Source organism: Salarias fasciatus, chromosome 18 (assembly GCF_902148845.1).
Source record: "Salarias fasciatus chromosome 18, fSalaFa1.1, whole genome shotgun sequence".
Lineage (NCBI taxonomy): Eukaryota > Metazoa > Chordata > Actinopteri > Blenniiformes > Blenniidae > Salarias > Salarias fasciatus.
In genome coordinates, this window is record NC_043762.1 from 6,965,142 (window position 1) to 6,990,339 (window position 25,198).

Below are 25,198 nucleotides of genomic sequence, written 5' to 3' on the forward strand. Positions count from 1 at the left end.
CACAGTGACAATTGTGTGTTTCCAAAGAGCTTAAATAGTGTTATTGTGAATCGTCTTAGCATTTCAAACATGGCAGTTGTATAAAAAGTGCAGCTGCGAAGTTGCTCTCTCCTCAGATTGAATCTACCCGGGCATCCTGACAGAGTATGACCCAAGTGTTGGAGATAGTTTAGATACTGTCCAGCGTTTTCCTCCCTCACTCCTCCTCCCATCTGTTTCCAAGCTGCTGGAGGGACCAGACGGCCAAGAGATGGAGTCAGCGATGTGTTTGAAAAGCCATTGCCTCGCAACTCATCAGTAATGAAGTGTTTGAAACAGTGCAGGCTGCGGGGGGGGGGGGGGGGGGGGGGGGGGGGGGGGGGGGGGGGGGGGGGGGGGGGCAGCGAGCGGGACGCTTCAGGCACCGTGACAAATCCCCTGCAGGTTTCTAATGGCTGCAGGAGTCATCCAACACTTCGGCCCGCTCATTAATAAGCTCCACTTCTAGGCTCCCAGGCCCGTCTGAAAGTCGCTGTCTCCTGAAGTGACGGCGGGGTTCGGCTTCAGACGGCGACGGCGAGAGAATCACATCTGGACGCTCCGAGTGGGGAAGAAAGGGAATTCTCACAAAACTGAGTGAAGTGTGGATAAACTGTGAGCTTATGTCCAGGATAATCTCACAGTCTCTCTCAGTTCTTCTCCATATAAGGTTCAACGCCGGGCTTTTAAAGTTTCTCTGTCATGACGTGACTGAGAGTTTGAGGGAATTTGAAGACGGCGCTGGACGTGGGGTCGGTGCAGACGAGTGTCGGGACGATTTTACAGACGTGATGTCTGGTTTGGAAACATTCTGAGGACTCAGGTTGGAGAAAAGGTCGGACAGGAGGAGAAATGATTAATGGACGTGATCAACTATATATACAGTTATTTTTTCATGCTTCCTCCACTTCAATGTTTAAAATCATCAGATAAATGTACAATAATACAATGAAAACCTCTGTAAACATAAAATGCAGTTTTTAAATGATGTTATTTATGAAAGAAGAAAAGAAGGCTGTTCAAAGCTTCCTGATCTTTTGTGAAAAAGTATTTTCCCCGTAACCCTGAGAGAAATACAGAACCTGATGTAATGTCTTGAAGATCTACTTTAACTACCAAAGCTATAAGGCAACTAAATCTTCATTTCAGTGTCTGTTGATCTAATACTGAAAACCTGCGAGTTATTAAGCATCGCCTGATCTGGAAACTCAAACCAGGCATCAGAAAACTGTTGGTGATCTCAGTTTGATCCTCCTGACACACGAGTGTCGTCCACATCTCCCCACCCATTTCCCCTGCTTCACATGAAACCAAAGAGCCACACACACACTCCACAGCAAGACAGGGGAGAGGGAAGCGTTACCTCTTCAGTTCGCCCAGCGACTGATGAAATGCAAGCAAGACGGCGAGGAGGGGGTGAGAGCGTGTGTCGGGCCGGACAGCGTGGCATCCTCAGATCTGCCAGGCCTCCGCTCCTGACGCGCTGCAGCTGATCCCCTCGGCCTCCACGGCCTCCCTCCATCTTCCACTCATCAGATTAGAGCTGATTTTTAATCAGCCGCAGACGCCGCGCTCTCCGAGATCGCGGCGGCCCGGGGGCATCGGAGCGATGCTCAGCTTGGAACAATCTGAAGATGACAAAAAGCCTGCGACACACACACACACACACACACACACACACACACACACACTGTTCTCATCAAGGCAGAGCCCGGAGGAGAGCGAGGTGATGATCTGCACATTGGGCTCTCACTGCGGAGGTGAAGGAGCTCAGCAGAGCCTCAAATAAAACCCTGCTGAGAGACATTTGGAGACTTCAGTGAAGAAGAAGAACACGACGTCTCATCCAGGTTCATTTGGATCTCATTCCACATCCAGTGGTGAACAAACCACGTATTGTGCTTAGAACCACAAATAATCTGTGTTCTGTGTCTTTTCCTGGAAATGGATTCTCCGTCCTGACCTGCTGAGCTCACTTCGTCTCACATCGAGCTGTTCAGTGATTTTTAAACTGGGGATTTTCATCCATTATAGCCCTCTAGTTAGATTTCTACTAATTCATACCGAAATTTACATCAATGGCGCTTAAATCCACCGTGACATTAAAACTCAGGGAAGCTCATCCATGCTTCCTCCTGGAAATGATGCAGTTTAGGTTTTATTGAGCTCCTCTCTTCTCCATATGGACCGACTCTTTCCAGTGAGGCTGTGTAACTGTTACACGGTCATGTGCTGCGCGCCCTCACCGAAACCAAGAGGAAAACAAAAAAGGAGCTCTGTCTCAGTGTTGGCAAACAGAGAAAAGCCTCGTCGTGACCCAAGAATGTGGCGTTTGAGGAAGTTTTCTGGGTCGCTGAAGCAGAACTCAACACTCCCTCACTTCTATCAGACACCTGCAGATGTAAACAGCGGCGCGGTAACACGAGACGTGTTTGCTTCCAAAACTGGAGATACTTCCAAAAGCATATTTGCAAACACAGAAGAAGGGAAAAAAAGAAAAAGAAAAAGAGTAGAATTACACCAAATGCAAACAGTGGAGCACGTCCAGCGCGACTCCTGGAGGGGTCGGACTCTGCTGAGTGGCTGCTTTGTCGATGACAAGGAGCCGTGAAGGAAGGACGGGCTTCCTGTCTGTGATCTGGTCGTCGTGGAGACGGGCGGCCCGGTCAAACGGGTTATCCCCACATCCTTTGATCTCCAGGCAGGAAACCGAAGAGGATCCTTAAAACTGCCACCATCGCTCCACATGAAACAAACCACCGGCTTCGCTTTGGACTCCTTCTGTCAGCGGCTTTCTTCTGACTCGGCGCTCGCAGGGAAAAGATCCAATTCCCAACTCTTAAACAGAGCGCTTTATGGGGTTTTTAGAGAGACGATTGTTTGTCTGAGGCAGGAACTGTTTTATTGTTTTAGGTGGGTGGACTCGGAGAGGTTCTTTATTCGGACGTGTTGGTCGTCTGGAGTGGGCCGAGGTCCAGAAATGTTCTGAGGGAAACACGCACAGGGGTCTTTACAAGACTTCTTCTCCCTCTTCTTTTTTCTGTCTCTCGTCTGCCAGCTGGAAGTGCAACAGAAACACACATACACGTCATATTTTACAGCAGCCAAGAGACAAAAATCCACATCTTTTACTGTCGATCTTGAATTCTTTATGTTAAATGACTGACTTTTTTTTTTCTCAACCTTTTTCATTGTTTCAATCCCTCCTTTCTGCTATCTGTTCTTCCTGATCTTTCTCTCCCTCCTCCTATAAATTCTTTTTATATCCCTCTTCCTGTTTCCACAACACTGTCCTCCATTCATCATGAAAGTTATCGACAATCGGAGCCGCTTCTTCATTAATAGCTCAATTCAGTTTCGTCTCTATACAACCAAATACAATTATTATGTCATGATGCTTTTATGGAGAAAAACCAACAAGTGGAGGAGACGGTGAAAAAGAAAAGCTCTATTTTAACAGGAAGAAACCTGCAGAACCAGACTCAGGGGAGACTTTCTGCTGGTCTGGTTGGGCTGAAAGAAGCAGAGAAAAGGAGAAGACAGACAGATCCGGTCACTGGGGTCCTCTACTGGAGACATTTTACTAGTTTCTGTGACTAGTTCTTGGTAAATTGACCAGAGTGTGTCTCCTCCCTTCATGAGATCAGCTCCAGTCCTCAGTGATCTGGATGAATGAAGAACGCCATCCTTGCACATTCAATGAAAATAACACAATGAGTTCCAGAGCTCTCTCCAGGCTCTTGGGTCTGTTTGCTTTGGGCATTCCTGTGGCCTCAGACGGCCTCTTCAATGATTTCATCCCTTGCTGCATGTCATTGATCTTCTCGGTTTCCTTTCGGTCTCTGATGTTGGCTGTCAGCTTCAAAACAAATCACCAACAGAAAATCTCAGCGACTTTTCGGTTAAAACCAAACCAGCCAAGTAGAACTCTGCTTCAGAGCACAAACACTGTTTTTTTTTTTTTTTATTTCCTGTGTGAGTTGGCGTCTCCATGCAGTGGGACGCCACGTGAAGCTGTGTCGTCCCGGTACCAGTAAATCATCCGGCGAGCGGCTCTGCTGTTTATCGTCCTCATGATGAAAGCCCCCCTGATTCTGTAGCTCGTTGAAATGTCGTCTCGTTTCCCCGACAGCAGTGATCCGTCTTCATCTCTAATAAACAGAATCAGCGTTTAGATTTTTTTTTTTTTTTTTTTAAATTTTCCTGTTTATCCTGTGCCGGCTTCGATTCCCTCGCAATCAAAACAGCCGGATCGTTCCATTGTGCCGAGCATCAAGCATCCATTATCCAGTCACTGCCCTGCCCCGCTCGGGTTTGCTGCATAAACAGTTATTGGACATGTAAGATAAACACGTCATGTCGTTCCTGCCTCACAAAGAGAAGGGCGAAGGAGCGGTGAGGGGGAAGATTGACTTTCTCTCTGGGAGAAGCTTTTCCTGCTCTCCAGGCAGACGTCGACGGCAAAGTCTCATTTCCAGAGATCAGATTAATCTCCCCGTCTGAAGCTTTTATTTGGCTTCCTGTCGCCTCGGCTGCGTTCGGGTCCCCCGTCGGCCAACGGCCGATGTGCGCCTTTATGTTTCCGAAGCTGGAGCTGCGAAGGCTTCCTGCCAGACTCCGCAAAGTCACATGAGGGTAATAAATCAAAACTATTATGAGGTTAGTGTAATGGTACGCTGAGGGCTGCGATGGAGGACGTGGATTTGGTTCAGCTCTGTCATGGCGGCGCGGTCGCCGGTGGCCCGGCGGTCAGACAGGCCGGACCGGCGCAGAAAAACCCGCTGCGTCAGCAGACGATCAAACCCTCTCAGTCTTTGAAGGAGAAAACATTATATTTTATTATTTTGATTGTTCTGCATTGTGAGTTTTCTTTTTTCTGGTAACTGGACAAATGAAGCCGCGTCACATTTTCTGCTCGTCTGACAACGTTGGAATTGTTTCCACTCTTTAATCCAGTTTAATGGAGTTCAGTTTTCACCGTCCTCCAAGAAAGTTACTGGACTCAAGAACGGAAAGACAAGTGTGTCTCCGTGACCTGGATTTTCTGCACGGAGTCTTCACATGACTTTAATAACGTGCCTTCAATCAATTCTCTGCAAGTCATGGAAGAAAAATCTGTTTTGCTTTTGACACGAAAAGAAGCAGCGACAGAAGATAATTAAGTTTATTTAAGACTCCAAAGACACAACAGGTTCTTCAGAGGCACATAAAGCTAATAATTACCATTAAATCCTTTATTTAATCAGGTTAAAAGCCTCACTGAGATGTAAAATCTCTTTTCCAAGAAGGACCTGGCAGTAAAGAGGGAGACGGCGGCTCCACTTGAGTATTTGAGTGTTTTATCAGTTTTTTTAGCTATTACTTTACTAAAACAGTGGCGTTTCAGAAACACTTGATCTTAATATATTTCTGGAAGTCGCTGACAGCCACTTTGGTGACGTGTCCTTTTCAGAATGTGATAATATCATCACTGAATCTGACCCGAGTCAAACGCGTCCGTCTGCTTTGACACTGACGACTAGGAGGTTTAGTCTGCTGCTCTCTGCTGTGGCCTGAACATTCTGCCGCGACGGCGGCGTTAGTGCGTCGTCTCTCCCGCTGACTGCTACGCCGCCGCGACGTCCCGCGCTGTTCGCTTTGGTGTGGCTGACTTTACAGTAAACTTGGCTGGCATGGAGGCCGCCCCCACGCCTTCACCCTGCACCTCCCCTCCTTCCCCTCTCTCTCTCTCTCTCTCTCTCTCTCTCTCTCTCTCTTTCTTTTGTATTTATACATATCCCTCTTCACCACAAGCAAAGAGCATCTGGTTCCTCTCGGGCCCGCGGTCACAACACTGAAGGAGCGCCACATCAAAGCCGGCTGCGTCCGGCCCGCGGAGAGCGCAGCGCAGCCAGGACAGAGGAAGAAGACGGGAGAAAATCTGGGACAAATTCTGTTTCACACACACGAGCCGCAGAGCTGTCTTTGCTCATGGAAAACTCGCAGCGCGTCGGCGGCGTTGCGTTGAGAATCCATCAGTCTCCGAGTCCTGACCGTCTGACTGTCTCTCCCACGCTCGGCTTCAGACGCTTCCTCCGGCGTGACGTCTTCTAATTTGGGTTTATGGAGCATCAGTCGGATCAGTTTCGTTATGTCAGTTAAACATCGATGACACAATCCAGCCGCGCTCTCAGAAATCCCAAACAAACCCACGAAGGAGGATCAGGAGTCCTCTTCACGTCTCTCCTGTCTTCAGGCTCGGACACGTACGCACTCGGGCTGCGAGGAGATCAAATGCTTTTTGAAATGTGACCCTTCCAGCACTTTTCCCATCCTTCAAACGGCAGCAAACCCCAAACAAGAGGGTACCTGCAGCTTCCCGTGCGCCACAACTGACACGGAGCGCCGCCGTGCTCAGACACGCCGTCACTGATGTGTGAGCGGCAATGAATCCACGTCCAATCACGTTCAGCCCGCATGGGCCCCAAGCCGTCCAGATCAGGAGCAGGTCTGGTGGTGTGGGTGTGTGAGCGAAGACCGGCGGCGCTTCAGCACCTTCGCTCTGAACAAACATGGCGGCACAACCAACTGGTTCATACTTTGATCAATAAATGGTTTTGCAGCTGTTCATATTTTAATTGTTGATGGATTCATTGTCAGGTTCAGTAGAAGCGCGCTGACGAGGGAGCCCTGTGGATGAAGAGGCCATGCAGTGTAACTGGGAAGGTTTATGTGAACAGGCACTTTCAGCGGCAGCTAAGGCACCTGCAGGGGTCTTGACGGCCCTTAGGATGAACATTGCTCAGCAAATCTGGAGCAAAAGTGTGTGTGTGTTTCCTTATGCTCCAGTGCTGTGTTACAGATGAGTGAAGGAAATGAGTGAGTTACGATGAAGATGAGGATGTGCGTGTGTGTGTGTGTGTGTGTGTGTGTGTGTGTGATGAAGTCCTGACAGTAACCAGTGTGCATAAAGAACAGTAATGAACAGCTCACAGGTAAAACATCCAGAAGGAGGAGCCGCGAGCAGCCAACAGGTCGATGTGTGAACGTGTAGAAATAGATGTTTAGCAGTGTCAAAATGCATTTGTTAGTGATGTATTAATGGACATTGCTCAGTGACGGCGTGTGCATTCCTGGGCTGAAATGTCCTCCCGTGTCATGTGACAGTTACAGATTAAAAGAGCCAACTTGCTCCTTTCTTTCGAAAACAGCGTCCAGTGTGGAACTTTCCAAAAATGCTCCGAGCCAAGGAAAACGCAACTTTTCTAAAAAGTGTGTGTTGTTCTCCCATTGTTCATTGTTCTCTGCAGCATGTCTATGTGGTTTCACTACAAAAACAAACTAACAGCGCCAACTAGTGGACCGACATGGAAATTTACATCCTTTGTTGTGGAAACGCAAAACTCTGTCAACATGGTGTCAATAATCACCGTGAGACTGGAGTTCTGGACGACGCTGAAGACATGGCAGAGGGCCTGTGCAGGAGTTTGCATGTTCTCCTTGTGCGTCTGAGGCTTTTCTCTCCAGTCCATAAACATGCCTTTGAGGGCCATTAATGACTTTAAGTTTATCACAGGTTTGAATGTGACTTTGACTTTGCTCAGCTGCTGGGAGCTCGAATTATTGAATCAGTGGAGAAAATGTAAAAATGGGTCTCAGAGAAAAACGAATGAATTGTACTTTCTGTATTTTCATCATTTATATCATTTCCCAACAAAATGAAATCCTCTCTTAGCACCTGATCTGCTGAAAGGTTTGACAAATGTGCAAAATAACACACATTTAGCACATTTTCCATCCTGAATATGGATGTATGTGTTTCCCAGAGTGTCCAGAACCCCGGTTGGAGGTTTATGCTGATGCACAACATGCGACGTGATTCATAACACGTGAGAACGCTCACGCTGTTCCTGATGGCGTCTGTTTTCAATGCATTTGAGAGGGAAGAATGGATCAGGCTTTATCAGACTCTGCTGTTGTTGTGGTGAGAAGCGTTTCCTCAGCTGGCTCCACATGACTTCTATTTGTGGACTTTATTAGGAGACATTTTCTTTGTTGTCCCTGTTTGTGCATGATGTTATTCTGAGTTGCTCACCTGAAAATAGTCCAATCTATTTGCATGAGAAATGGAATTTAGCGTACGTTTGACAGGACGTCTGAATCAGGCCATGTACATTTACAGAATCTCAATGGAAAACCTTTGTTTTTTTTTTTCTTCAAATCGTCTAAATCAAGGTTATAAATAAGACTGTCGGTGTGTGTGTGTTTGAAACTCTATTTCTGCCTCCGTCTGATCGCCGTTCGCCCTCGGCGGTGATTTGTGGAGCTGATCTTCAGCCGTCTTTCTGCCACCTGTGTGATTTCCACAGCTCGCCTGTCGTCCCCGGACTCACGTCGGCACCTCGGGAGAAAATACACTTTAACCTTCATATCGGATTTATTTATGGTGGATTCCCGCCTCAGTGTGAAAAGCTGCCGGCTCCTGCCCGGCAAAGCGTTGTCTCAGTGGAGCAATGTGACTGGCCAGCTGCTTCATCTCGTTCTCAGAAAACACAATCTCAGCCCGAGGTGAGCAAGGCATCGGAGAAAACACGACATCCCCCGGCTTCTTTCAGCTCTGTCGGAATCCCTCGGCGCGGTGTTGTTCTATCGCCGCTGCATCACGCCGCGCTCGGCTCACCGTCAATCACAGGAAGTCCTGCAGGAGGAAGGAGCTGCCGCCTCGGAAACAATACCGTAACACACTCCGTCCTGAGGGAGGACGCTGCAGCTCGCAGCTACTGCGACCAGGAGGAACTCTGACCCACTGACTGGGCTGAAAACAGATGAACACAGTCAGAACAGCTCTGCCGGAGTCGTCCTCTGGGTTTTCCTTCTGTGTCTGCTGTGATAAACTCATTCAGGGCGCTTTGTCCTTGACCCTGCAGGCCGATTCTGCCTAATGGGATCTATCTCTGACTGCACATGGGAGTGTTTACCAAGACTGCTCAGATGAAAAGACCTCTCTCTCTCTCTCTCTCTCTCTCTCTCTCTCTCTCTCTCTCAGTCTGGATTGATTTAACGGCGTCGTTTCAAACCGTCTCTGCAGCGCCAGATGTCGGCCATATTGAACCTCCATCACTTGTCTGACTCGTTTCTGAGGAAAACCAATAAGATCACTCATGTCCCACTCAGATCGAGAGTGTGCTGACTTGCAAAGCCAAAGTGCGGGTTACAAGAGTTTTTCAGGTCAAGTTTTACTGCTTTTTCTTGTTTATTCAGCTTTTCTCTTTTGCTACGTCAGGTCACTGCGACTTGCACCGTAGCTTTAGATGCCATTCCTGCTGCAACCAGGATTCAAACCCGGGTCCCCCCTACTGAGCATGTGCAGAACAACTGTTCACTAAAGCCGTAGTTCCTTCAGGTTGAAAGTTATTTTATTTTCTTCATGTAATGCCTATAATCCTTTCCAGTTTTTTTGATGATTGACTTGAAACATCAAATCTCATGAACTCCATCTTTTTGGGATTGGGGTAAAAAGATTGAGGTTGTTGATTGTGACAAAATAATCAACGTTCAAGTCGAAGCTTGGAAAAGTATTAAGGTTAAACAAACATCATGAAGATGCAAGAAACATCAGACCGAACAGAAACAAATCCTTTTAACCCAGTTTAACTCCTCCCAAAGGACCAAATGACCACGGTCCAGCGCGAAGAGCAGCAGCGAAGCAGCGCAGCTCTACTCAGTGGAAACGCAGCATGTTTTATGGATCATTAAAATTCAACCAGCCATATTTGATATTTTGAGAGAGTTCCCTCCTGTGGCTTTCAGAGTCTGACTGAGACCGCTTCATTCAGCCCATGACGCTGAGCTCGAGTGTACAGACTGCAAGAAGTGACACAAATTCTGCAACGAAGAAAAAAAAAACAAAACTGTTCGCCTAAACCAGAAACGGAGAGACGCAAACTTTGAGGGAGTCTTAAGTCTCGGCCCGTCTGCAGCAGCGTGGACGTTTTCATGCTTCATATCAGCCGTTCTCACAGGAAATGAGATGCTCAGCTGCCCCCGATGCCGTCTCTCTCTCTCTCTCCTCTAATGGTTTTACTGTTCCATTCAGCCTTTTGACAATCAAAGCCAGCTTATCTCCACCTCTCATAGATCACATTCCTGCAGCGGCACAAAGAGGGTGCAGCGATGCTTTGATTGGCCACACAGGACAACACAGGGGTCAGCACAGCAGAACAGGCCTCCCAGTCTCACCTCCCTGCCTCCAGCTTCGCCTCCTTATTAACTCCCCTTCCGGGCGTCCCCTAAATCCCGGCGCTCTGTTTGTCCGGATCCTGCTCCGCGGCTTTTCCGGTTACTGAAAGAGGAGAAAAAGAGCGAGGTAGAGAAAGGAAGGAGGCCGGGAATCAGTCTCCCAGAGCGTGGATGAAGGATTAGAGGAAGCAGAGCAAACAGCGAGGACGGCGGCGCTCAGGGTCAAGACGCCAAACAATGGAAATTAATTAGAACTCCTTCAGCTGAGCGTTGCTCTCCTGATTGATGTTGGGAGGATTAGTGGATAAGCACTGGAAACACTGTTTTTATACCAGGTTTGACCTCCTTAACTACCTCTTTCTATATGAGAACACGAGAATTCAAAGTTTAAAAACAATTCTGGAAGCCACTTTCCTTCTTTTTAGTCACATTATAACAGGAACTATTTTCAATGATAGCAGTGATTCTTCAAACCACAGTGAGTTACTTTCACCTTCGATCAAAATGTGAGCTGATATATTGGGTCAATATGTGTGACTGGGTCAGTTTAATGCTGTTTATAATGCATCAGATCATACTATTTTCACTGATTTTGCAGTCTTGAAATTTAATTTATCACATATGAAAATTGTCAAAAATAAATATATTTTTTGTTATTCTGCTGTATAGATGGATAAAATGTGTCCAAATGAAAAGATGTAGAAGCTTAACTTTCTTATCAGTCTAGTTAAAGTTTAAATTCATTAAAATAAATTTCTTTGGGAGTGATATATTAAAATTCTAAACTATTAAAGCCAAAATAATATAATATTCTTCACTATAGTTTACATGTACAATAAAAGTTTTGTATCAAGTAGAACACAGTTGGCTCAACTTCAGTCTGGCTGGAGTCGCCTCGGGGTCAAAAGATGAGAAAGAAAAGAACCACAAGTTTCAAAGGGATTGAGAAGGAACACACACACACACACACACACACACACACAGTCAGAGTCACCAGTGAATGTCAAGCACATGTTTCTGGGCTGGAGGAGGAGCGCGGCGTAGGAAACCCAGGCAGGCCTCCTGCTCAGACTTGAACCAGGGACCCCGTCACTGAGAGCTGACAGTGTTAAACACGCAGCACGAATAAACTCACTTTAAACCATCGGTGACCACAGAAGAAGCTGTGTGTGGCAGTGAACTGTGAAGAGGAAACATCTTGTTTCCTGTTAATAGACATGAGATTTCAGAGGACGAACCAGGACCGGATTCTAATCTGTGAAGAGATGAAGCGGAGAGATGCACTCTGACCTCCACCAGGGCTGTCTGTTTCCTGTTGGCCGTGCAGGTATCCAGGGTTCCCCCAAACATCCAAAAACATGTGAAACGGGCTGTTTTAATGCGTTGAAGTCGACATGAAGTGATCGTTTCACCGTTTATAAGCTGGAATTGACTCCTGTGACTCCTGTGACCCCTTGACCTTCACTCAGATGAAGATGGTCCGGTGAAAACAACTGTAAAAGCAGGTGTTTAAGAATCAGAGCTACCTGAGAAGACCACACAGCATTAAATGACAAAATGTTCCAGTCATGTGAACTGCAACAGAAATAGATAAATTAAGCAAATAACGGATCCATTATTGGAGAAAAATCACCCAAAAGGGATCCACTGTGGCGCAATAATGACATTTATTTTTAAAAAACAGAAGCCTCCCTGTTGGAGACTGTGCTCTGATCACACTGTTATTTCTTACAGCTTCCATTGGACAATAGTTCACTTGTTTATGACATACTTAAAGTCATTCTCTCAAAAAAGTGTGCGAGTTTTTTTCCCCCTTCTATTGAGAGCATGAGGTTTCAAACCGTCCACGCCCCTCAGATATCTGTTTGGGTGGGTGTGAGTAGGAGGGGAGTCCAATCTGGACACATGTTCCAGCCCTCCTCCGGCTCCGCGGCGCAGGACGCACACAGGACGCACACGGGACGCGCGTAAAAGTGCCCGAGCCGCCTCACTTTGAACGCCGATCGGCAGCGTGCGCGCCTAGCGGGACTCGGATTCTACTCTTCTTCCATCTGTGCGATGTTTTCACGGCCCGGGCCCGGATTCCTGCGGCGGGATCCACTCGAGACGCGCTCCCCGTGATGCCGGGAGTTTGCTCCGCGCTTTGGATCCAACATGTGAGGATTTCTGGGGGAATTACCAAGGACGCCGCGTAAAGGAAAGCTGAAAATAACCCGCGCGACCAGCGAGGCTCGTTCTGAATGCGCGATGGGGCCGTCCAGTACAATACTGCTGGCTGCTCTTTTAGGTGAGGATCCTTCCTGTGTTTATGGCCGGGTGTTATTTTGAGGGTTCATGCGGTGCAGCGAAGTGTGGAACGCACGTTCTCCTCCACCTGTGCGCGGAGATCCATCCGCGCTTTCAAGTGTGAGCGATGATTATTGACCTCAGTTCAGCGTTTCTTAAGCCTAAGTGTAGTTTTCTGCGTGTTATTAGTGCGGCAGGAACCTGCTCCATGCCTGTGATCGCCTCAGCACACCTGTTCACCTGCGTGGCTTTGTCTCTGCGCGCAACAGGACTTAATAATAATAACAATAATAATAGTGTCATAGCTCATGCAGCAGTGATGCACATGTCTGAGGGTTGTAATAAAAACTCCCCCCGGGGGGCAAACTGGGCAGATGAAAGCGTCGGGAGAGTTAAGAGCCACTTAGACGCAGGATTGCTGTTGACCCAGTCCATCTGCTGCCGGTGACATGGGAGGGCAACTTCAAATGACCGCTTTGAGATTTAAAAGGAAAAAAACAAAACAAAACAAAACGATATTTTGGAGTCCACTTATCCTGAAGTGTGTTTAAGTGGATCCAACGTTCAATTAAGTGGTGCGTTATTGCAGCCTTTTCCTCCTGGTAATGAAAATGCGCTGTCAGTCCGGATTAAGGAAAACCTCAGGAAAGCTTTTCAGAGAGAAACAGCAGTTTGAGACATCAGTCAGGAGGAATGGACGCACGTGGAGCTGCTTGGACTTCACCTTTCTGCTGCTTTAATCCAACAAATCTGATTGATATTTAACTTTCTTTTCTATTTATTCTATAAACTGAGTTTCTCATAATCTATAATTATTTCTGACATTTAATTGACTGATGATCCTGTTTCAGAAAAACTTCAAACTTGTAATCAGCTTCTGAAACACTGAAGCAACTTTCAAAGTCTCCTGTTAAAAACTGAGTTTTTTAAACGAGAGACTGAATATTTCACTTAAACTTTCCTGGTTTGAGTCCAGCTCTCTGTGCTGTTTGCATGTTCTCCCTGTGCACGCCCGGTTTACTCTATCAGTCCTGAAACAGGGTATTTGCTGTCTGTAAATTGCCTGTGAGTGAGACTGTGACGGACTGGTGACTTGTCCACTGCCCAGGAATCGAACCCAGTGACCCCTGACCCCGAGGTGGCTCAAGCAGCTTTAGAAAGATGGAGAGACCAAAGTTCAGTTTACTGTTTGAAATTCACACAAATCACAATCAAAAAAGGCAAAATGCAGGTAAAGCTGAGAGCTGGGTGATAAATGAAGGTTTACGGCCCTTTGAAAGAAAACATGGAGTAAAAGTAGAATGAGCAGTGTGAAGTGTAAAGATGGAGGAGCGGTCCGCAGCTTCCATGGACGTCTGCATGAACAAATCTCCAGTTTTTTTGGAGTGTTTTGCAGGATCTTTTTTTTTTTTTCCGTCTTAGCTCAGTTGAGCTGCACAGTTTGAGTTTTGACATTTGAAACTGAACCCAGAAAAACTTGGAGAGTCGAAACCAACCATTAAATACTTACAAACCAGACCAGAGGAACTGTGCTTGTGTCAAATCCCCGCTCCGAGCTTGGCTGATGGTCGTTGCCGCTCTTCTCCAATCAACAGAGATGAAACATTTTCTCAACTGCACTGAATTCATCAAACATTTAAAGAGCGTTCATGGGGCTGGTGAACCTGGGAGTCTCCGCACGCTTCACCTGACTGGATCGAATCCTCCTGAAAACAGGAAGGTGGGAATGAAAAGTGATCTAGCTCTCTAGTGAGAGCCTCCAGATTTAGGCTGTTGTGGTCGCAGGTGTGTTAACAGGTGAGTTATTTAGTTGTGATGAGGGGGCAGTGTGATTTAAACTCTGTTCGGAGGTCTAATGTGAGAGCTAGAACAAGTCTACACCCCCTATGGCCTGTAGGAATAGAACGGCTTGATTTTCCTGATTTTGTCTCCTTGAACTGTTGAAAACGTCTGGTGAATTGTGCCGTTGAAGGAAATCGAACCGTGGGATGATATTTTTGCCCACCCTGCGTTCCTGATCTGCAGCAGATCTTTGGATTTTTTACTTCTGCGTCCAGAAAGCCGAGCAGCATCGGCCTCGGAGCCACGCTGTCAGGGTGGGTTTGTTAAAGGAGCTCGTATCGTGTTTTTTCCCAGCCTGCCAAAGTCATCTACAGTCAATAATCAGCTGTTTTACCAACTCTACCCACCCCATGGAGGACTTTACATTCTGAAAGATTAGTAATTCTACCGAGGAAGTCCAAACAGCTGGACTTCATGTTACCCCGGAACCTGCATAGCAGCATGACCATGATGAGCATGATGAGGTGACTGGATGAACATAGATACGTACATAAAAGCTTGATGTTTGACCCGCGCTACCGGCCAGTGCAGCTGAACGCCGCACCTGGCGGCCATCTTGCTCCAGGCAGCTGACTCGTTCAGAACACTGTGTTCTTCTATACTGGAACTTGATCAGTTTTACCGATTTTCTACCGATTTTGAAATGAATATTTGCTTTGTTCACATCAGTCACAAAACTTTAGTATCAGCGATCAGCTGAAAGCTGCCTGGACCAAGATGGCCGCCAATGATGGCATTTGAAACTCCTCCATGAAGCCTCCAGCCTACATGTACACATCTACGGTGGATGAACGCGTCTGCCAAGTCTACATTGTATATATCTATGGTGCTACGCGCCGCCGTCCTGTGGAAGTTGTCGGTGAAGCAGCAGTAAATCAAAGTCCCTGGAGGTTAGGAGTTCTCCATTCGTATTTGGCGCTTCAGGATCGGTTCCACTGCCTGATGTGAACCGCTGGTAAGCCAGTTGTTTGAGGGCGGGGGGTGGGGGCTGGTAGAGCTCTGATTGAATATTCTTTTAGATTACTCAGACCTGCATGAATGAAAAGAAACACCAACCGAACTGAAGTTTTTATGAGGCAATCACACACTAACAACGCTGAAAGCTCGTAAAAGTTCATTTTTCATGCTCGGAAAAACGGTCAGCTGGGAACCTTTTCTGGACATTTCATTGTATTTTGCACCAAAAGCTTTCATTAATATTTGCTTCCTGTTGCGACTGTAGTCGTCTTTGGTTGTAATTGTTTGCTAAAATGAGGAGGTTTCTGCACGTGGCCCCCAATCTAAAGTGTCTGCTGTTTCTGAGGTCAGTTGCAGCTCATTTCTTCTCTTTTGGACGTTTGGACGTTTTGTCGTCGGTTCAATAAGAACCGGTGGCAAACAGAGCCGCCGTTCGTCGTAATGACGTGAAATCTTGCCTGCTGTAAACGTGGTGGAAGAAGAAATGACCTTCGCTCCCACGGGCGGGAGCAGAGTCCCAGCTGGAAGAAGCCTCCGAGAGGAAAACAGCGTTTTACAGCCTGACGTCACGCTCAGGATGGGACCCGGCGAGTGGCTCTCATCTGAGGGTTCTGACCACATGGACCAGAATGCGATGGTTTTCCCTTTCGGACGGAGGCCTTCTTTGCTTTCTGTGTTTCTGCTGGCTGACTGTGAGATAACATGAAGTCTCTGCTGGCATGTCTCTCGGCTCGTCTCCTCGCCTCCTCGTCTCCTCGTCTCCTCGCCTCCTCGCCTCCTCGCCCCGGCGCTCTTACCTCACCTCGGAGACCAGGCCAGCTGGAAGTGTTGGCCGCGGTTTGGGACTCGGGGAGTTTTGTGGGCGCTTTGATTCAGAGAGAGCGGCAGTTTCAGGGAAACGTAGAAGGGTTGAGTTTTGATGATGGCCTTATTGAGGTTTCTTTAAAAACAAGGAGAAAAACAAATATCCAGTCGTTCCACTGTAGTTAAAAGTGTAAAAGAGACGTAGACTGGACAACCAGTCTGGATCAAGCTCTCTATAATCCTTCCCTCATTAGTTTGTTTCACTCGTGATTTGAATGAAACTCAGGTTTCATTTTAACGAGGAGAATTTCTGCGGAGCTGCTCAGTCTGGATAACGTCTCCTGCCCAGAACCAGGCTTCACTTCCAGGTTCCAGAATCAAAAGGAGCTAAATGCAGTTAGTCTGATGCTGCTTATTGACAGATTAGTTTAGGTGGAAAGTCCCTGATCGGTCTCAGCACAAACAGAAAAGATATATCTGATTTTACCCAGAGCGTCTTCTGCTTCTCTCATCCTCACAAGTTCTAAAATAACCGAAGAAAAACTCTTACCTTACACAGATGGTTTCAAGGCCGTATTTACCGACGTTTTAAGGGAAAATGCATTTATTTTTTCCATTTTTGTTTCAATAAAGTTACACATTTACACAGCAATGATTTGTAAACCACGTCTTTTTACACAGAAACTGCAGAAATGCTGAAAACAATGGTGGTTTTCTTGTTGCATTTTCTTTTTTCCTGAATGAAACGACGTGTTTTTGAAAAGTTCCACTTTGGGAACTTTTTCCACTGAGTAGTTTTCAGTGGTCCTTTGGACCGTTGTCATGTAAACGGAAACCCTGGCCGGGCGCCACCAATAAACTCTGCTAATTCACGGTAAACTAACAAGGTATGCGTTTGATTTTCTGTAAATATTCTGCAATAACAGAGCAGATAAGCGGCTTGGGTCTTAGTAAAGATTCCTCCAATCACCGATTAACAACATAAATAAAGGACATAAAATTAAACCAGCCGGCGTCGTTTGATGGCTCCTTGGAATCGCCCGTCGCTGTGTGGTTTATGAATGCACTTGAAGTATGTTAAAGATATTTTTCGATTCGTTTTCGAAAATAACTTTGATTTGAGGTCACAGTCAGTGTATGATAAGAACAAGGTTTCCTCCAGAGACTCATGACTCCCAGTCCAGATTCTCCTGGTCCTGCTGCTGGTTCTGGTCCAGAATCTCCTGGACTTGGTGGTTTCAGAGTCGACAGTCACCGGAAGTGTGTCGCACACCTCTCCAGGTTTCCCTTTACGCTCACACACAAGCACACACACCGGCCGTCTCACGGTCGTGGAGACGAGCCTTCACACACACCGGACAGGAAGCAGACTGTGAAGCCTGTTTGGTTTTGGACGCGGCTTCGGCAGGCAGAGCTGCGTTACTAATGCCTCCAGCTGAGTCGGGTGGAGGGTGGAGGGTGGAGGGGGGCTGTCGGGCCTCTCCACCCTGTGATGTGGTGGTTTTACACACCGGGCGGCAGCGAGCGCTCACTCCAGCCGCCTCTCTGGGTGTCAGGCAGCTGGATGGAGCTTTGTTCTCCGCGGAGCTCTTGGCTTCTCTTCCTCAGATGTTTGGGTTCCTCCCTCGGTTGTGATTAGTCTCAAATTAAAGGCGCAGCGGCATTCCTCGGCGGTAAACCACACCGCCTGGCCGGGCAGCTCCGGCACAAAGAATCCAAGGCCCGGTCTTCATATTTCAAGGTGGATCTTGATGATATTAGAGTGTTACATGGAATAAATCCTGGCTGGAATGTGAGCCCCGGGGCTTTTCTTTGGCCGTGGAAGTGCTTTCATTTCCGACATTTTATCCCGTGAATCTCTGGAGGTATTGTTATTTCACGTGGCGGCGAGTGAAGAGGGCTGGGAAGTGAGAATTCTCACTGCGGCTCTTGTTTTGATTCCTCCATGTCAGTCGGGGTTGTCTCGGCTTGTCCCAGTCCGTTATGAAAGCAGAGTTTTACTTATCAGTTTATTACCTGATCGGTGGAAGTAATCCATTACTCCCGATAAAGAGTTTAAACAACTCAATGAAACACTTGAAATACTTCCAGACGGCTGAAAGCAGCTTTTCCTCTTTGATCTCGGGTCTCATTTATGGGTTTTATTCACTCAATAAGGTAAATATTTGCCTTTCCCCAGCTGCGGACTGGATTCCTGATCATTAATCTGAAACATTTCAGTCTGCGTATGAGGAGCCTAACGGTGCTGTGTGTGTGTATGTGTGTGTGTGTTCAGTTCTGGCGGACGGCGCCACCCTCCACCTGTCGGACGGCCGCTCCGGCCAGCCCGCTCTGGAGAAAACCTTCGGCCGCTCCGTCAAAGACTCGCAGTGCCAACACATGCTGAAGCACCTGCACAACGGCGCCCGGATCACCGTGCAGATGCCCCCCACCGTGGAGGGCCACTGGGTCTCCACCAGGTCCGCCCCACCCTCACTGTGAAATAACTGTGAAAACAATGTGATTAGTCGTGATCAAAAAAATGTAATCTGTGTGTACAAAAACTCTATACCAGTTTTTCCATGTTTAAAGTTTGGTTTCTGCCTCCTGAGGCAAATGACCAGAGAAAGTTCATCACTGAAAGTAATTTAATGATAAAGAGAATCACTGGATTGAACAATGCTTCCTCTGAACCGTGAGCTGAAGTGTGTGTCGGTCCCGTCCTGCAGCTGTGAGGTGAGACCCGGCCCGGAGTTCCTGACCCGCTCCTACAGGTTCTACTCCAACAACACCTTCCAGGCTCACCAGTTCTACTACGAGGACAACCACTGCACCCGGCCCAGCTACACCCTGCTGGTCCGGGGCCGGCTCCGCCTCCGCCAGGCCTCCTGGATCATCCGCGGGGGCACGGAGGCCGAGTACCACCTCCACCGGGTCCAGATGGTGGTCCACACGGCCGCCGTGGCCAAAGAGCTGGGCCAGAGGCTGAACCGCAGCTGCCGGGGGGCGGCGGCGGCGGGGGGCCACTGGGAGCCCGGCGTCGTGCACGAGCTGTGGAGCGAGGAGGGCGGCCACGACTGCTCCAGAGAGCTGAACTTCGCCATGCACGAGCTGCAGCTGCTGCGGGTGGAGAAGCAGTACCTGCACCACAACCTGGACCACCTGGTGGAGGAGCTGTTCCTGGGAGACATCCACACCGAGCCGGCGCAGCGGCTCTACTACAAACCCTCCAGCTACCAGACGGCGCTGCAGAACGCCAAGGTCAGTCCAGACTGAGGCCCCGTCTCCCCGGCAACGTTTTAAAAAAACGATGCCCGTTTACGTGGAAACGGTAGAAACACTGAAAATCACTGTTTCCAGAAGCTCCGAGCGCCGTTTTCATGTAAACAGAACAAAACAGAAGTTTCACATTTTCACTGGAAATTATTACATTTTGCAACAATTGTTAACAGTTATCTCTTGATAGGGAAAAAAATGCCTATTTTAGATGTAATGAAACCAATAATAGTAAATTTAATTTGATTGAGGATTTCACAGTGACACCCTGAGAGCTGGTCAGGGCCGCATGTGGCCCTCGGACCTTATGTTGCCCAGCGCTGACTTAGAAGAATGACATCAGCCAAAAATCCTAATAAGAATTTTTTTTTTTTTTTACAGCTCTGATTGAGAGAGAATGGATATGATGATGATTCTTACAGCACAAAAAAAGTTTTCATTTCAAAGACGTGCAGCCTTATTTAGGTATGATTACATCATTGGCGGCAATTTTTACATTTTGAAACCACTTTTTAGTTCTTACATTATTGGAACCATGTTTTTAAGAATAATTGATCCAATTATGTTCTTTATTACACTGAAAAAGGCTAAAATCATGACATTATTGGGAGGATTTATATTATTAACCATAAATACAGAAGCTAAAGATATTCAAATTTGAATATTTTGGGTTTTCTTGTTTTTTTAAATGAGTTTTTTAAGGAAGCTGCTCTGTGGATCAGTGGTTTCTTCCTAACCGGAAATTAAATTAAAAAAAAAAAGAAGAGGATTTATGTGAAGAAGGAAAGAAAAACTTTGCTTTCCAGTTTCTTTACCGTGTGAGGTTTTGTGATCCCATTAAAAATCAAACGTACAGTTGGTTCACACACTTTCTCAAACCAAAAACCTGCTGAGCAGCAGATTCTTCTTTAATCCCAGAATGAAGCCATGTGTTGGACGAGATGCAGATCAGCTGAAATCCTGCTGCTGCAAATCATTCAGGAATTCCTGCAACGGTCTGACAGCCTGATCATGTTTATTCACTGATCTGTACAAGCCGCTGTGAGTCTCCATGTTTCAAACACTGCTGGTGGAACCAATATTCAGAGAAACAATCCCAGCATGGCCCGGGTCTCAGCTGGGGAGCTGTTCAGTAAAATCACACTGTGAACATTATTTCATTTTACAGTCTTACTTCCTGTTTGCTGGAAAGAGCCGGAGGTTAAGATCGTTTTCTGTCAAAAGCGTGCAGTTTAGCTCCGCCGTGTAAAGACCACACACACCAGAAAGGCTCCAAACTGAGCCCGAGGAAGCCAAATAAACCCCGATACCCTCCACACACCCCGTCTGGGGTCAGAATGCTTTTGATCTCACAGGTAAAGACTCCAAACTTAAACATTCTCTGTTATTCTGGGGCGCTGAAGTCCACCTGTCAGGTCTGACGAGCTTATTTAGAAACAGCTTGATCCAGAAATGACTTTGGTCTGCAGTGTGTGTCAATAGCTCTGGCCTCACAGCCGTGCTCAGTAAACATTTGCTCTGATGGAAACCAGAAGCTGTGTACACTCTTGGTTTGATTGACCAAATCTAGTGAAAGAAGAGAAGCTTTTCTTTCTTTCTTCCTGTCTTTTTTTTTTTCCCCCCTCAGCGGACTGTAATTTCTCTGTTTACACTCCGGAGCAGCACTTCTCCCGTGGAGAGATGTTTTCACCGCCACCCTCAGCAGAGATTACAGTGAAGTCCTGTTCAGGTCCGCTGTCTAAACAAACATCCATCAGTGTGTGAATGACGATCAGAATGTAAACAGCGATCAGAAAAGCCTCGCCGCACCGCCGGGGTGACCACCACCGCTCCTCTGAAGCCCGTAGCGTGAAGCTGGGACTCTCTCTAGCAGCAACCAACATGTGGGCCTCTCAGAAGTCAGACGGACGCAGCCTGTGAATTACTCCAGTCCTGTGTTTTCCAGTCAGTCTTTGGTCCCGAAGCTGCAATAATCAGTGTTTGAACGTTAAAAATAATCCACTGATGGTTCGATCTTCAAGCACTTCTCTCACCCTGATCCATTCTCACAACTTGGAATCACGCCGTTTGTCCCGTCGGCCAAAAGCGGCCCGCGAGAGGCTTTAATCCGGGCCACCTAGCAAATTGCAAAAATGTCAGAGGAGAAGTTAGAACATTTCACTTTATTTTCTATCATTAAAATTAGCTTGATGTTGACATTTTTCTGTGGTAATTGTTTGGTTTTACCATGAAATGAATATTTTCATAATATATGCTGAAGAAAAAACTTCTAAGTTTAAATTAAAAGGTTATTATTGTCGCTATTTTCCCGGTCTGGCCCTCTAGAGATGAAACCTCCTCAGCTGGAGATTCAGAAAATTAATCAAAACCCCTAAATTTGAGATTCTTTATCCTTTGCTATGTGTTAAAACCATTTCTAATCCTCATGTCTGCCGGAAAAGACAGCGCAGTGGGAGGCCTTGTTGTGTGGAGTCTGCATGTTCTCCCTGTGCGTGTTTGGGCTTTTCTCCTGACACGTGCTTTTGAGGATAAACTGAGACTTTCGTTTCAGAAAAGTTTCACTTTTATAAACGTTAAATAGTTACTTGATCTTTAAATAACTTCTGCATACTTTGAGCTGCACAGTTTTTTTTTTTCTTCACTTCAGTTGAATCTGAGTGGAAACTGATCCCAGATGTGTTGAAGGTTATGTTCTACTGAAGTTTGGTGATTTGCTTCCACCTAAATTGCAGACATTTTTTTCAAGCCTTCCTAAACGCTCCTTTGCAGAAACGGTTCAGGTTTAGATTCCTGATGTTTTCTGGGTGAAGCAGCAGTGTGGAACACCGCCTTCCCTCCTCCACAGTCGTTCCGTCTCTTGAGGTTGCGTCGGTTTCTTTTCCAGTCGGTTTTATTGCCTCGGTGAGTTAATCTGAAGCCGTGTAGCCGGAGCTGGTCCCGGTCCAGAACCGGCCGGTGCCAACATGTTCATTTGTGGTTACTGGGTGGAACTGGACCGTTTTCTGCCGGCGGGTCGCGGCGTGACGTAAAACCCACTCCACGATGATCCTTGTTAGAAAGGGATCAGTTTTCATGTTGACGCTGGGTTGAAGTGTTTTGGTGGTTTGTTCGGTTTTTGGTTTAGCTCTAGTTTATTCAAATAACTTTTCTTTAGTCAAGAAGAAGATTTTAAAAGGTCAAAACGGCCGACACCTCAGCCGCCACATTTTGCTTCAAAGCCTGCAGTCATCATGAACGTCAGGATCAAACAGCTGGACAGATGTTACCAGACTTTTAGCAGTGTTCTGCTTCTCCTTTCAGAACCACGACCACGGCTGCATCGCCTGCCGGATCATCTACCGCTCGGACGAGCTGCACCCGCCCATCCTGCCGCCGCGGGCCGACCTGACGGTGGGCCTGTACGGAGAGTGGGTGAGCCAGCGCTGCGAGGTGCGTCCGGAGGTCCTCTTCCTCACGCGCCACTTCGTCTTCCACGACAACAACCACACCTGGGAGGGCCACTACTACCACTACTCCGACCCCGTCTGCAAGCACCCCACCTTCACCATCTACGCCCGCGGGCGCTACAGCCGCGGCCTGCACTCCACCCGCGTCATGGGCGGGACCGACTTCGTCTTCAAAGGTAACGGAGGCCGTTTCCGTATGAGGTATCGGTATCGGTCGATACTGAAACGCGAGCGGACTGTGACCGAGCGCTCCCTCCTCCTCCAGTGAACCACATGAGAGTGACCGCCATGGACGTGGCCACCACCTCCCTCCTCAACGTCTTCAGCGGGAACGAGTGCGGCGCGCAGGGCTCGTGGCAGGTGGGCGTGGAGCAGGACGTGACGCTGACGGCGGGCTGCGTGGCGCTGGGCATCCGGCTGCCCCACACCGAGTACGAGCTGTTCCGCATGGAGCAGGACGCCCACGGCCGCTACCTGCTGTTCAACGGCCAGCGGCCCAGCGACGGCTCCAGCCCGGACCGCCCGGAGAAGCGGGCCACGTCCTACCAGATGCCCCTGGTGCAGTGCTCGTCCAGCAGCCGGGGCCGGGGCGACGACGCCGACGGGCCGCCGCAGCGCCGCGGCGGCTGCGCCGGGCGGCACGGGGGCGGGACGGGGCGGCTCGCCGGGGTGCTGGCCGCCGCCGTCACCGCTCTGCTCGCCCTGCGGCACGGTTAGCAGAGGAGCGCTACAGGAACCTTCCTGGAACTCTGAACTCCTTCACGTCTGCCAAAGACTCGACACTGCTGCACCACACAAACTGCACTTTAGAGTGGAAACGTCTCCACACACACACACACACACACACACACACACACACACACACACACACACATCTTTATACACTCACACAGCCCAGATCATGTTGTTTTTATCGTGTATTTACCTTCATCTATCGATAGTTTTGTACTGCGAAGACACACAAAGTGACCATGGAGGAGTCACCGTTTACAGCAGAACCTTCTCACACTGTAAAATGAAAATAAAGATTTCAAACTTTTCTGCCTCAGTTCAGCTCCACATCAGCCAGAAAGACTTTTTTGTTTGGATGACACTGGACGTTGTTTCTAGAGGTTACTCTGAGAGTACGTAAAATCACACCTGGAGAAGTGATTAAATAAAGGAGCATCCAATATCGCAGAGAGACAGACTCTTATTTTGAAGGACTCGTTGAAGTGCATACAGTTCAAAGATCAATCCATCGTTCTGATTGATTTGAAAATATCTTTATCTTTATTTAAGATCATGATCTTAATTATAGTAAAGCAGGGGTGTCAGACATAAGGCCTGAGGCCCAAAACTGTCCCGCAAGAGGCCAACATCTGGCCAAACCACCAAGAAAACTCACTGCTGACACTGTTTATCCTTTTAAAGAAAAATGCTTCAGTGTGTTTTAGATGAAAAGACATCGTCTGAGAAAAGTCACAGCACACTACTCCTGAGTTTTCCACACGTTTTGATGTGCTTCTTATGGTGTTGCTCCAATAAGTGTGGGATGAGTTTTCCTGCAAAGTATTTGCAAGAGAAGAAAAACTAGGAAAAATTTCTCGAGGTATTTTTGGTGAAAAAGGTTTGAGCACCTGTAAAAGCAACATTTTTTGCTGTGTATTGTGAGTTGAGTACTTGCATATTTTTTTTTTCCTCTTCACAAATACAACACAAAACTTGCACATTCACAAATTGGAAAAAAATAATTAAAAAAAAAAAAAAAAAAGAATTAATTCAGAAAAAGAAGAAATAATAAATGGCAAAAAAGAAGGAAACAGAAAACTAAGAATGACTCAGAAAGTATGAGAAATAAGAACTAAATATTAAGAAAACAGGAACATAAGAAGTAAATTAATAAATGAGAATATCTAAGAACAAATAAATAAAATTAATAAATCACGAAATAGAAAGAAATCAAAAGATTTGAAAAAATGAAAAACAGTACACGAAAAAAGGAACAAATAAAGAAGACATAACAATGATAATAATAACTGAAACAATAACTGAACAATAATCAAAACAATCATGAAAAACCGAAAATCCTGGATGAAGTTGTCATTTGCGTTTTGAGCCTCTCAGGCTTCTGTAGCTTCTTCTTGTGTGTTTTGTCAGAATTTTTGATTAGTGTCCATGTTTTCTGAGTGAGGAAAATTTATGTCAGTTATTAATGAAATACTTAGTTTGTGCTTTGCATTTATTAAGTGACATGGTCAGTTTAATTTGTTTCAGCAAGTTCTATTACTGTTGTGCTAACTTAGCATGTCAATGGATTTTCCCATAGAAGTTAGCATGAAGCTAGTGGATTTTTTTTTTTTTTTCATAATCTATGTTTATTTACTTTGTCT

General features: G+C 47.0%; 1 protein-coding gene across 1 annotated transcript; it reads left to right on the forward strand.

The window, feature by feature from the left end:
- Nucleotides 1–12,140: 12,140 nt before the first annotated feature.
- Nucleotides 12,141–24,468, forward strand: LOC115405240 (protein APCDD1). Its single transcript, XM_030114758.1, has 5 exons — nucleotides 12,141–12,523; nucleotides 18,401–18,584; nucleotides 18,834–19,365; nucleotides 22,681–23,002; nucleotides 23,092–24,468. The coding sequence occupies exons 1-5, from the start codon at nucleotides 12,484–12,486 to the stop codon at nucleotides 23,541–23,543; spliced, it is 1,530 nt and encodes a 509-aa protein (XP_029970618.1). The 5' UTR covers nucleotides 12,141–12,483; the 3' UTR covers nucleotides 23,544–24,468.
- Nucleotides 24,469–25,198: the final 730 nt, after the last annotated feature.